At 46.4% G+C, this 13,623-nt stretch overlaps 2 protein-coding genes across 7 annotated transcripts in view; both read right to left on the bottom strand.

Moving 5' to 3' along the window:
• The window catches only part of C3H2orf42 (chromosome 3 C2orf42 homolog), a 357,660-nt gene that overhangs the window by 239,833 nt on the left and 104,204 nt on the right, over nt 1-13,623 (bottom strand). The gene's annotated exons all lie outside the window — the stretch shown is intronic.
• The window catches only part of LOC137423667 (regulator of G-protein signaling 12), a 62,947-nt gene that overhangs the window by 16,973 nt on the left and 32,351 nt on the right, over nt 1-13,623 (bottom strand). For 5 of the 6 annotated variants that reach the window (XR_013622806.1, XM_068111059.2, XM_068111058.2 and 2 more), the window contains 2 exons: nt 13,377-13,509; nt 13,122-13,218 (listed from right to left, as the gene is read on the bottom strand). Coding sequence is in view for 5 of the 6 variants with exons in the window: in XM_068111059.2 (XP_067967160.2) it covers nt 13,122-13,218; nt 13,377-13,509 (230 nt within the window). In the remaining variant the exon portion in view is untranslated. Of the gene's footprint in view, nt 1-3,624; nt 3,777-13,121; nt 13,219-13,376; nt 13,510-13,623 lie in introns of those variants that run through there. The other variant, XM_068111061.2, reaches the window with a different exon arrangement.

Raw genomic sequence — 13,623 nt, 5'->3', positions numbered from 1 at the left:
TTTTGTGCACCTGAAATTCCCGCAACCACATTGCCATTTTCCTCCTCCCTTTCTTCCCCGAAGTCCTGGGTTACTTCCAACCCCTCTATCTCTCCCACCGGCATCCCGTCGCCTTGGACAGCCATGGCGCGATTTCAAAATTCAGGTTTTGTAAAACAAAACAAATTTCGGCCGCTCCAAATTTTGACCAAAATTTTTTTCTAGATGTTTTAAAAATTTGGTTCGGGACCCGAATTCCACTCCCAGACACCAATTGTTATAGTACTAACACAATTGGTGTCCAAAATTTGGGCTAAATAAATTTAGTCCCAGGTTCGAATCCCATCTCCTGACTACCAATTGTTATAGATCGCGGTTAGATGTTATAGACCGAGCGGTGGTTTAGAACCGCGACCTAACAACACTCACCCGATTCACCCAGACTTTGGCCGTATCGCACCCTAGCTGCTCAATGAGGGAAAAGACAAAAACGACGCAATGTAAAGAGGAAAACGAAGGCCAAGAAAGGTTGGAAAGACTACTAAATTTATTCCTACGATTTACACACAAGCAACAAAAAAGCAATTCAGTTTATTTACAAGTACAAGACGCATGTGACACAGTGCAAATTTAGCTTATCTACAGACTTAACTTATTACCCAGGACAGAACAAACAAAGACGACTCACACGGGGAATGCCAGGGATGGCAGAAGGTGGATGGCTGGCGGGAGAGGAAAGGTCCAAGGGGGGGTCTTGCAGCACAACCGGCGCGTTCAGCAGCCGCCGTTCCGTTTCGGCCCTGCTCCGAACCGCCGTTCAGGCCCCCTTTGGCGGTCGGGTGTCGCGGCTGCGGCGGCCTCCGTCCGCTGCGTTCCCAGGACTTGTCTCACTCGTCTGGTCCCTCAACCCTCAACTCTTTCTTGCTTCTCTCACTCCTCACCACCGACTTCTCTCTCTGGCAACCGACTGTGACCAACTCCTTGCAACTCTCTTTCTTCTTCTCTTCTCTTCTCATCTCATGCTCATCTCCAAGGCCTCTCTCTTAAAGCAGTCCCTTACAGTCGCTTTTATCACCCCCGGTGAAATCAAGCCGCCGACTCCGAGGGCACACCTACCGGGTCACTCACCGCGGCCCTGGTTGGTCGCGCGACCCTCGGGCTCCGCCCCGGACGACGACGGGCGGGCGCGCCCCTCCCCTCCTCTGACGAGGTGGAGACACGCCTTTCTTCCCTGACTCGAGCCTCGTGGTCACTGGCGGTTATTGGAGGGGAGGTGATTGGGAATCGAGGCTCAGCAATGACGAGAGGGGATGTAATATGGGATGGAGATTTTGGGGATGGGAAGGAAAGGGGATCTATTCTCTTTCACTGGTGCAATGGAGTATTTCAATTAATGGAAGACACAGCCTTACGCTAATACACATAATAAGGATATAACTGTCAAAAGAAAGGATATATCGTGTCCTGCATGTATGTTTTATGGACTAACTACGGAAACGCCCTTTGACCTTTATACAACCACAAACGGAGGGAGGAGGGGTGATATTTTACAACAACCTTTTACAACAACATTTTACCACAACAACAAAATAAAAAAACATTCTCATATCCACAACACTATATACTCTGTTGTAGCGGTTACCGCTGGATGCACACAATCGCCTTGCACCGGCCAGAACACGGCCAGACGCGCCTCTCCCGGGCACGCCCGAACCTCCCGGGCACGCCCGGTCTCGTCTTTCCCGGGCATGCCCGCTCTCGCCTTTCCAGGGCTCGCCCAGAGCGTCCGGGCATGCCCGCTATCGCCTTTCCAGGGCTCGCCCAGAGCGTCCGGGCATGCCCGCTATCGCCTTTCCAGGGCTCGCCCAGAGCGCCCGGGCATGCCCAGCCTCGACTTGCCAGGGCTCGCCCAGAGCGTCCGGGCATGCCCGCTCTCGCCTTTCCAGGGCTCGCCCAGAGCGTCCGGGCATGCCCGCTATCTCCTTTCCAGGGCTCGCCCAGAGCGTCCGGGCATGCCCGCTATCGCCTTTCCAGGGCTCGCCCAGAGCGCCCGGGCATGCCCACTCTCGCCTTTCCAGGGCTCGCCCAGAGCGTCCGGGCATGCCCGCTATCGCCTTTCCAGGGCTCGCCCAGAGCGCCCGGGCATGCCCAGCCTCGACTTGCCAGGGCTCGCCCAGAGCGTCCGGGCATGCCCGCTATCGCCTTTCCAGGGCTCGCCCAGAGCGTCCGGGCATGCCCGCTCTCGCCTTTCCAGGGCTCGCCCAGAGCGCCCGGGCATGCCCAGCCTCGACTTGCCAGGGCTCGCCCAGAGCGTCCGGGCATGCCCGCTATCGCCTTTCCAGGGCTCGCCCAGAGCGTCCGGGCATGCCCGCTATCGCCTTTCCAGGGCTCGCCCAGAGCGCCCGGGCATGCCCACTCTCGCCTTTCCAGGGCTCGCCCAGAGCGTCCGGGCATGCCCGCTATCGCCTTTCCAGGGCTCGCCCAGAGCGCCCGGGCATGCCCAGCCTCGACTTGCCAGGGCTCGCCCAGAGCGTCCGGGCATGCCCGCTATCGCCTTTCCAGGGCTCGCCCAGAGCGTCCGGGCATGCCCGCTCTCGCCTTTCCAGGGCTCGCCCAGAGCGCCCGGGCATGCCCAGCCTCGACTTGCCAGGGCTCGCCCAGAGCGTCCGGGCATGCCCGCTATCGCCTTTCCAGGGCTCGCCCAGAGCGCCCGGGCATGCCCAGCCTCGACTTGCCAGGGCTCGCCCAGAGCGTCCGGGCATGCCCGCTATCGCCTTTCCAGGGCTCGTCCAGAGCGCCCGGGCATGCCCAGCCTCGACTTGCCAGGCCGCAGCCAAACACGCCCGGGCAGGTCCAGACTCGCCTTTCCAAGGCTCGCCCTTGACACCCGGGCATGCCCGGTATAGCTTTTGCCGGGCAAACTTCCCGACATAAATGTGTATATATATTGCTGCCCGATAAACGGGCTTTTGGGTCAGAATACCTGAGCTGTTTTGTTTCAATAAAGCAACTCGGACGAATTCCGTCTTTGGTCGCGTCAATTCTTTCGACTCGCGTTGGAGCGCAGCTCCTTCACTGTCATCGATATATTACATACACAAATGTTTGGGGGAATTCTTCAAGGTGTCTATCGAATCCCAGTTTGAACCGTTTTATCGCTTCAGCTGCCACTACTCCACCTAGAGACCATTAATATGAAATAACTAGTCTCTGAGTGAAAGACCCTCGCCTTAAAGCCATTTTAACTCTCCCCTTCTTTATTATCCCCATGGTTTTTTGAAACAAAGTGGGGATTATTGTAATCGGCTCCGTCTGTCTGTCCACCCTTCCGTCCGTCCGCCACAGTATCTCTTCCTAAACGCTTGTGTAGAAATTCACCAAACTTGCTAGTTATGATCACCCCATGGCATGAAGGTGCGACAGTAATGCCATTTTGGCCCCGCCCCTTGGAGAGGGGTCAAATGGTCAAATATTTAAAAATTACATTATGGGAATATTAAAAAATATTTATTCATGAAACTTTGTATGTTCAATCAGTACTGGGGGACGCATGGAATATGTAACGATTTTTTAGATTTGACTTCCGGTTCAGTCCCCAGGGGGTGGTGACTTAGAGTCACAGTGGTCAAAACGGGGGGAGGGAATTAAACAAAAAATTTGATATTGGGTCATTCCCGGTGAAACTTTTGGCCATCTTTCAAATTTGCATTAGGTGGGAAACATGGGGATTTGCGATCTTGAACCTGAAATTGAATGCGTTTCTCGCAGCTTTTGCTTCCCTGACATCGCCTTGCCTGCTTTTGGATAATCACACAACATAATATAAATCATTAACAATCTTGCATTCATTATCCCACCACCAAAAATAAAAATACATTTCTCTCACTTGACCTTTCCTAACCCTAAACCCTAAACCCTAACCCTAAACCCTAACCCTAACCCTAACCCTAACCCTAACCATAACCCTAACCATAACCCTAAACCCTAACCCTAACCCTAACCCTAACCCTAACCATAACCATAACCCTAACCATAACCATAACCATAACCCTAAACCCTAACCCTAACCCTAACCCTAACCATAACCCTAACCCTAACCCTAACCATAACCCTAACAACTCGCTCTAGTCTTCACCTCATCCAAGCACAGTAGGCCTATGCAACTCTATAGTTCTACCAGTCGGCTCGCAAATGGTGACAGGCTTGCATGTGTCTTTTATGGTAGTCGTGGTATACAATACTGTGAGGTACCAGCTCTGGAGAATGTCATTGGGTATGAGGGAAAGAGATGCAGAATGAAAATGTGATTGGCAGCCAGGACAATGTCATGAGCTGTGGTAATGGCAAGGCCAGAAAACAACAGACCAAAACCGATGCAGACAATGGATGAAAGATGTGCCACAGTGGCCTGTTCCTCTGTATATCCCAGTGGTATGCCGTGATGATAGCGGATTGGCAACCATTCATAGCAAGTCATGAATCAAAGTGAAGCAGACAACAAGATACTAGATAGTTCCGCTCTCGATGCTCAGTGGACAGAGGGCCGCGGCTGTCCGTCGCAGGGTTTGCCATCCATCATCGCACTAGTATAGTCAATGCGGAGCCCCATGAGATGACATCTCTCAACTCTGACCAGTTCTCCTCTGGAACGATTCTGGCCACCAGCACTTCACACGCTGTCATATATTCCGAACCCATACATCCGTTACAACTTTGAACCAATCAGTGAGTACTGAGTACCATGCAATAGTATGTATGCTCTTGCAAGACAGTCAGTGTCTGCTCTCTGTCTCTCTCTGTCTCTCTGTATGCCGTGTGCTGTGTGCAATGGACACCCCGATAAGAGTAATACGTACGTATGGTAAATGCGTAACATTCGCAATTCCAATTGACAGGACAAATAGTACGGCGGATAAGCTCTCATATTATAACAATTGTGCATTTTATAAGAAAAGCATGACATTTCTAACATAGTTAGTGCATACCATAAGGTTTATTTTCAGATGTGGAGGGAAGTCAGATTTGACCCCTGAAGACCGTGAGAGGTCAAATCCAAAATGGCCGCCAGTCCACAGGGTCTAATGTTCAAACGCGCTTAATTTTGGAACCAAACTTCTAGCTTTTCTGTCACAAACTTGGTGTACTGCTCCTCACCAAGGGTCTCGATCCTTCTCACAGTTTCAGCCACTTGGGTGTCCATGATGTCCCTTGTGTCAATGACTCGTAGGTTTTGGCTGTGTTCTAGAAATGGATTCCCCATCTCTTCCAGCACTGTCACAAGTGCCTTAACCTCCTTCAGGAATACTGCTTGCACTCCAGGTTGCTGGTCATGGTGATAGTGTCCAGTGTCACCAGCACCATCTTGTTGCTTTATGGCCTGTTCCTCAAACTCTGTAGTGATCCTGGCAATTTCTGGCCCTGCTACCATCCAACGTCTGAGTGCTCCTGGATTGCTAGTCAATCCAATAGCCCCACCAGAACCTTTTACCATTGCATTGTTCTGCTCATGGGACTGGTCAAGTGCCATGGCAGAGAACTTGTTGCTGGTTTTGTGCACCACAAAATTTTCAGACTTGAATTCTGCTAGGACATCTGGGTGTTTTTCAGCAAGAGTCGTCATGTCACGGATGTGTACGGGAAGCCATCTGGAGTGGTGCGTGTGATCTAGGGCGAACATCCAGGGCATGATCTGCGTCAGGGATTCCACGTGCAGCTGGAAGTTACCTTCACGAAGTGACCTGATGTACCGCAGCAAGAGAAGCTCCAATGACAGGGTCTTAAGCCAGTAGTCAAAGTGGACACTGGCCTTTGCTCGCTGTATGCACCACTCCTCAAAAGGCGGAGTATCTGGTTGCATGGCATCAGTATCATCGGATGTGCAGTCTTCACTGTAAGCTTGTTGGAGGAGTGTATTAAGGCTTGCAGCTGTGACCTGGTGTGCATGGCGGGTCTTGGTGACATGGCTGGCATGTATGAAGGAATTTGCTGTTCCGGAACTTGCAATGTCAGCCTGTACCAGGGCGTTCGTCCAGCCACTGTCTTCCAACCAGTCTCCCAGCAACTTCAACGTGGCCATCTCGATGTGTGATCCCAAATGAATGGGCATCCCCAATTTAGTAGGAAATGACACCTAAAATGATTTTCTGCACTATTTGGTTCCAAAATTAAGCGCGTTTGAACATTAGACCCGGTGGACTGGCGGCCATTTTGGATTTGACCTCTCACGGTCCTCAGAGGTCAAATCTGACTTCCCTCCACATCTGAAAATAAACCTAATGGTATGCACTAACTAGTCACGTGAAAAAGTAAATACACCCCATGTAAAGTTTTGACTTTTTCAACATATTTCAACATACATCTATTTGATCTTCATTTCAACAATATTGACAGATAAAAGTGATATAATATAACAAATATCATGAAACATTTACATTTTGTAGTCCATTGTATAATTTAAATAAACGTAATTGCAAATTTCGCATGTGGAAAAAGTAAGTACACCCCTACCTTTATCACTACTTCAAATACCTAAAATTAGAATCAGGTGCACCACCTCAGGTGCAAATGATTAGAACATCGTTAGAGAGGATCTTGGAGGAACCTGTCTCATTTAAACCTTAGACATTTAGTTTGGTTTGCTCTTTGTTGTTGAAGTGTGTGGCATCACCATGCGTAGATCAAAAGAGCTTTCTGAGGCCTTCAGAAAGAAGGTTATAGATGCCTACGAGTCTGGGAAGGGATTTAAAAAGATTTCCAAGCAATTTGAAATCAATCATCGACTGTCCGGAAGATCATCTACAAGTGGAGAAGATTCCAAACAACTGCCAACTTGTTCAGGCCAGGCCGCCCCAGCAAGTTCAGCCCGAGAGTAGACCGCAAGATGCTGAAAGAAGTCTCTAAGAACCCCAGAATGTCATCACGGGACCTACAGGTAGCTCTTGCCACTATTGATGTCAAAGTGCACGAGTCTACCATTAGAAAGAGGCTGCACAAATTTGATCTACATGGGAGGTGTGCCAGGAGGAAACCTTTGCTGTCCAGAAAGAACATCAGGGCAAGACTAAAGTTTGCCAATGAACACCTAGGCAAAGACCAGCACTTCTGGATCAATGTGCTCTGGACGGATGTGTCAAAGGTAGAGCTATTTGGGCACAGTACCAGAAGACATGTTTGGCGAAAACCAAAGACAGCATTTGACCACAAGAACCTGATACCAACTGTAAAGCATGGTGGTGGAAATATTATGGTTTGGGGCAGCTTTGCTGCATCAGGGCCTGGGCAGCTCACCATCATAGAATCCATCTGAATTATTCATTGTACCAGAGGGTGCTTGAGGATAACGTGAGGCCATCTGTCGGAAAGTTGAAGCTCAACCGAAGGTGGACCTTGCAACATGACAATGACCCTAAACATACCAGTAAATCCACCAAGGAATGGCTGAAAAGAAAGAAATGGAGGGTTCTGGAATGGCCAAGTCAAAGCCCGGATCTAAATTCCATCGAAATGTTGTGGGGGGATTTGAAACGAGCTGTGCATGCAAGAAACCCCTCAAACATCGCACAGCTGAAAGAATTCTGCATGGAGGAGTGGGCAAAAAATTCTCCCAGTCGATGTCAGAGACTGGTAGACAGTTATAAGAAACGCCTACTTGAGGTTGTTTCTGCCAAAGCGGGCAATACCTCCTATTAGAGCCAAGGGTGTACTTACTTTTTCCACATGCGAAATTTGCATTTATGTTTATTTAAATTATACAATGGACTACAAAATGTAAATGTTTCATGATATTTGTTGTATTATATCACCTTTATCTGTCAATATTGTTGAAATGAAGATCAAACAGCTGTATGTTGAAATATGTTGAAAAAGTCGAAACTTTACATGGGGTGTACTTACTTTTTCCACATGCGAAATTTGCATTTATGTTTATTTAAATTATACAATGGACTACAAAATGTAAATGTTTCATGATATTTGTTGTATTATATCACCTTTATCTGTCAATATTGTTGAAATGAAGATCAAACAGCTGTATGTTGAAATATGTTGAAAAAGTCGAAACTTTACATGGGGTGTACTTACTTTTTCACGTGACTGTATGTTAGAAATTTCATGCTTTTCTCATAAAATGCACAATTGTTGTTGTTATCCGCTGTACTCAAACTGCCACTCTTGCATGGCCACTCCTCATAAAGGTGTGTAGATAAGGGACATACTTTAATTAGTTTGTTTGTTCCCTGCTTCTTTTACAGTCTCACCTGGCATAGTGGTGCTGGCATTTCATGTCCTCCATCAATCTTGGCCTAAAAACATCAATCTTATATCCTAAAACTACACTTTATCCCTCTTATTATTATGCAGCCTCAAAGATGATAGATTTCAATCTCAATGAAATCAAAGGGGAATTAAACGTCTTGTTTTTACAAACAAAGCAAACAAGAACAGGTCTTAAAATTAATCAAAACTATTTTCTACAGGAAATAAGATATCCGCATCCGCGGAGAATGAGAAATATTTAAGCCTCCTCCTACAAGATTATGGAGGCTTATTGCTGCTGTAGGGTTTCTTTCCACAATTAGTGCCCCTAATTTTTAATGGTACCCCAGAGTTTATTAGACCCCTATAACTACAAGACCACATTTAGGTTTTAGGTTTTGTTTTTTCTTGCTGCACTCCCAATTTACGAGCTCTATCTCAGAGCCGGCTGGGACTTTTGGAATTTAATTTTGCATCAATGTTGTGAATAGAAAGTTTGTAGGGTTGAGGTAATTTTTTGACCTTGACCTAATATTTAAGGTCATGACCCAATTACAGACATTTTACCATTTTTCGTTTGTCCGAGACTTTTAAACATTTATTTCCAAAGGTTTGTCCGATCGGAACGAATTTGTCCTCTCAAGATAGACCAGAACAAGGTGCATTTATTTTTCAGCTACATCATACCCCTCCGAGTTAAAGGTCAAGGTCAAATGGTGCTCTGAAAAAAGGAGTGGTTTTTTTTTGTCTTCGCTCAATTTTACCAATGCGGAATCTCAAAGACCGCCTGACCTTCCAATATGTTCTTGCATCATAATAGTGTATCTGCGCTGATGTTGTGCATCTGATATTTGTTTTGTGTCTTTGACCTACCTTTTCGGATTGTGACCTAATTTACAAAAAACACCTTTTTAATCATAACTTGATTAAACGGAAGACCAAATACTACATTGGAGTCATCACATTTTCTTAATTTACACTCTATCCCTAAATGTTGTTAAAGGTCAAAGTCATGTGGCGGTCTGTAAAAAATATGCCATCATTGGATTGAAGGCCAAGGGTAAGTCGTGGGTCATCGGAAAGTGTAATCCGGGGGAGGCCCTACCCATGGTGATCACTTTGTGATCGCAGATATCTAGTTTCATTTTGCCATTCACAAAACTGATTTGTTTTTGATGGCAATAATCTTTATTATAAAGAAAATGAAAAAGTCAATGGGTTAGGATTGACTGGGATTAGGTTAGCATTGAAAATTGAGCCACTCCCCATCCAAGAAATGCCCCATACAGTCAGAATCTCTTATAGCTTTTCCTACCCAAACTCCTACTGCCGAGCTTCTCGTGCTGACTCCCATTTCCACCAGATGGCAGAGGTGTGCAAGGCGGGTTGCTGGTGCCTTAAGACCAGATTGCTCCAGGAGGGTGGGGGCTGCCAGCCTTGATTGGCAGCCCACATAAGAGAAGGTCAACTCCAATTTAAAATGCCCAGCTATGGGCTAAATAACCTGGCACCGGGAAGCATTGATGCCTTGAGCCACTCATTGGCGGAAGAATTCCTTTCGGGATCAACGGCACAGTCTGACATAAATGGAAGCACATTACTCAACTTTCTGAAGAACTGTCTCCATCTACTGCACTTCACGTTCCCCCTGTCAACGAATGAAGTATAAAGGGTCAATCCCTCACACTGACTATGGTGGCAAATTTGACGGCACCAGAGTTAGAGCCCCTGAATATCTAGGACCCCTAAGACAACCTGGTGCTGATTTTCCAGCGAGTATGACACCTACCACCCAAATCCCCTCTCGAGGAGGTGGTAGGCTGAGATAAGGCTCTTCCTTTGCCCCACCAATTATAAGGCTCTTCCTTGGCCCCACCAAGTCCTGATCTTCAACACACTTGACGGATCACTACATGGAGCGTATTATCATTAGCCCAATTAGGATATCTGGAAGCCATGGGGCGTGAAATGACAAGACTCCAAATATCAGCAACAGGCTTGTCTGAAGCTAGAATACCTGGAACCTACACCCTCATCCATTCAGAAGTGTCACAGCGCATCCATGGAGTAGCCCTACCACTGGCAAGTGATATGGGTGGCTCATTGATGTCACGGCTCCCTATTTCAGTCCCTCTCCTTGTGGCTCGTTTAAAGCAGGGGTAGAAAATCTACGGCCTGAGAGGGTCGGCCTGCAAAGCGATTTCATCCGACCCACATAGACGCATTCGGTTCAGACTTCAGACCTTATGAACGCTCAGCTTTCACTTCCTTTGTATTGCACCCACCATGCCACACGCAAAGATTCAGGCATATAGCTCGCACTGACAAAGAAAAACGAAAACCATACCATTATATGTTTAAGCTGTATACAGACCTCACGTTTGACAATTAACCGGAAATTAAAATTAAACTCTTCTAACCTCTAATGACGACTCGGTTATTGTTCCGACCCGCACCCGGACAGTCCCATGACAATCTGGCCCACCACGAGAAAAAAGGCATCGACATGGAGCCCTTTCTCTGATTGTTGCATACGTCCCTATTGATTTCTAAATAAATTCCCCCTATTTCCCCTATTCATATTGATTCCCCCCACCCCCTTCCCGTGCCTCCTTCCCCCCAAGCCCTCTCCCTCCCACAGATCTCCCGATGTACCTGTTCTCTTTGCTGTTGTACTTGTGTGCTGCCCCCTCTCTCCCCATCTTGTCTCCCGCTCCCTTTATTGTATATTTTATGTGTCAGTTTGTCTTTTTGTGATTGATGTTAGCTCTTACTCGAGCCTCCATCTTGTATACAAAAAAAAAAAAAAGATAATAAATAAGTTTGAAATTTTCAACAAGTTTGAAATTTATTGAGTGTGATTATATTACACAACAATATATTAGAGAATATACATTTATGATGTCATCGGTCACGTAGTCTGGCAGCCATATTGGATCAAAGGGGAAAAAAACCCCTTAAGAAACAGAAGAGTTGGCTTGCACCAGGTTGACTGCGTGGGGTAAGTATTCTGTGAATACCATCTAGTTTTATTTAAGGCCTGGCCTCAATGAGGACCGATACTCCTTGACTGGAGCCTTCAACATAAATAAATAAATAAAAATTCACTGTCTGAAAACATCACTGTTTACCATATCACCTGGTGTTGGCCTAATGGTTTGGGCGGCGATCTTGGGATCCTAGGGTCCTGAGTTTGAATCCCGTTGAATTAAAGCCAGGTGGGGTTGACTCAGCTTGTCATCCTTCCGAGGTCGGCAAAATGAGCACCAGATAACTGGTTGCATCAGCGGCAGACGCGCCCACAGAAAAAAAATGATGCAACCAGCAGCCGGGTGGCTGCACCCGAACCACCCACCACACCGTTTACCATGAAAGTTTACCATGAACGTTTACCATGAAAGTTTACCATGAACGTTTACCATAAAAGCTCCGCATTAACAGAACATGCGTCCTACCTGTTCTCCTCTATGATTGTGAGACCTGGACTCCTTTGAAAAAGGACCAAGACACCCTACAAGCTTTCCATATTTGATGTCGTCAATGCCACACCCTTGGGGTTCGATGGTATGACCGAGTCTCAAACAGGGCCATTTGTGAGATCACTGGAATTGGCCCAATCACCCTCAATATTGCAAGGAGATGCAATTCCCTGTTTGGACATGTCCGCTACTTAAGGGGACATGTACCAGCCCATATCTTTCTGGAATTTGCCATGAGGCCTTACCAAGGTCACTGATCCGATCAAACCTGTTGCCATCCTCGAGGACACCCAAGACTCTCTTGGTTATGCCAGTGCGCCAATGAGATTGGCCTGAACCCACGTGAATGTTGGCAGAATGCGGAAGACCAATGGTTATGGGGGTCACTACGTGCCCCTTAGTTGGGCATGCGGATTAGTAGTAGTAGTAGTAGTTGTATTCTGCATTCAGATGAATTTACTTGCATTTTTTTTCCTGCATTTTTGTGCTGGTCGGTCACACTATTTGCACAGGTATAGTTGACTAAAGCCTGTACGAGGGTTGTGATAAAATGAAGTAGGTGTAACACAGACATGGCAGGCCAAGTGACCTTTTCCCATTGTTCAAATTCCTTAACTGCTCACCCAATATTTATGATATTCATGATAAGCAATCTACATGAATAGAGTTATATTTAAAAAAAACTATAGCAATGCGACTGTGTCGCCAATATACCTCTGCATGTCACGGGTTTGTGCCCTCGTTCACTGTCCTAAAAATAAACAGGTTTGATTTAAATCCCTTCAGCTGTTTTCAAGTATGACATTTCCACCAGCCATGACAGGTTTCACATTGATTGGTGAAGCGGTTTCAGAGAAGGGATATATATATATTTTTTTCAAGCTAACATGGCTGCCATGAAATATGAAATATGACATGAAATATGACCTAAACAAAAATGTACTCTCTGCATATGTATGTGTAGGTGATCATGTTTGTGAAGTTTCGTGTTGATCGGATAAGATTCGTTTTTCTATCCAAGATGGCTGCCAAACCATGTGACCTATGATGTCATAAATTTAATATTTCAATACAAATGAGTCATAGATCATGTGCATGCAATTTCAGATTTTTAGGATCAGGAATTCGATTAAAACATTTTTGGCTGGTATACAGTGCCAAGTTTCAATTTTTCCATTCAGCGGTTTCTGAGAAAGAATGTTTTAATTATTTGTGTTTAATCCAAGATAGCTGCCATACCACGTGACCTATGACATAACAATTATCATTCAATCATTCTGCATGGGTGGCACTCCTACCCTGAAAGTTTCGCCTCAATTGGACATATGGTTGCCCGTACGGAAGGACGGACAACCCAAAAACATAATGCCTCGAGCCACCTTCGGGGGCGGTGGCAAAAAAACAACTCACCTGCCTGATCACCAGGATTCTTTACATCCATCACCACATGTAGTCCATCAAGGCTCAAAACATCACCACTCATGTCCAGCAGCTCTTGCTTTCCAAACTGTCGAGTCAAAGATTGACCAGATTAAACTCTATCCTCTCTATGCATATTACTGCAGAGTGATGAATAAGAGGACAAGGAAGGGAAAGTAAAAAAAACTGGAAATGGAGGGATATTGGGTGCTCTGAAGGTTAACAGTAATTGAGGTTTATAGTTACCAAGTGTGCAGTAAAATTGTCACAGTCCTGCTGGATGCCATATTTGGACAAAACTGACTGCAGAACCTGGACAATAGGCTTGCCTTGCTTTGCTTTGACACCCACAGCCTTTCCCATGGAATTCATGTCTAGCCTGGAAGAGGTTACAACGGTGTTGGTGTCAGGTAAGGGCATGGAAGCTCACAGTGGTGATGTGATGAATTTTGGAAAAGACCGTGAACAGTACTGGGTTTAAAAATAAAAAATA

The sequence above is a fragment of the Myxine glutinosa genome, chromosome 3, assembly GCF_964187855.1.
Source record: "Myxine glutinosa chromosome 3, kmMyxGlut1.1, whole genome shotgun sequence".
NCBI lineage: Eukaryota > Metazoa > Chordata > Myxini > Myxiniformes > Myxinidae > Myxine > Myxine glutinosa.
The sequence above is the reverse complement of the archived record's forward strand: the minus strand, read 5'-3'. Positions and strand labels throughout refer to the sequence as shown.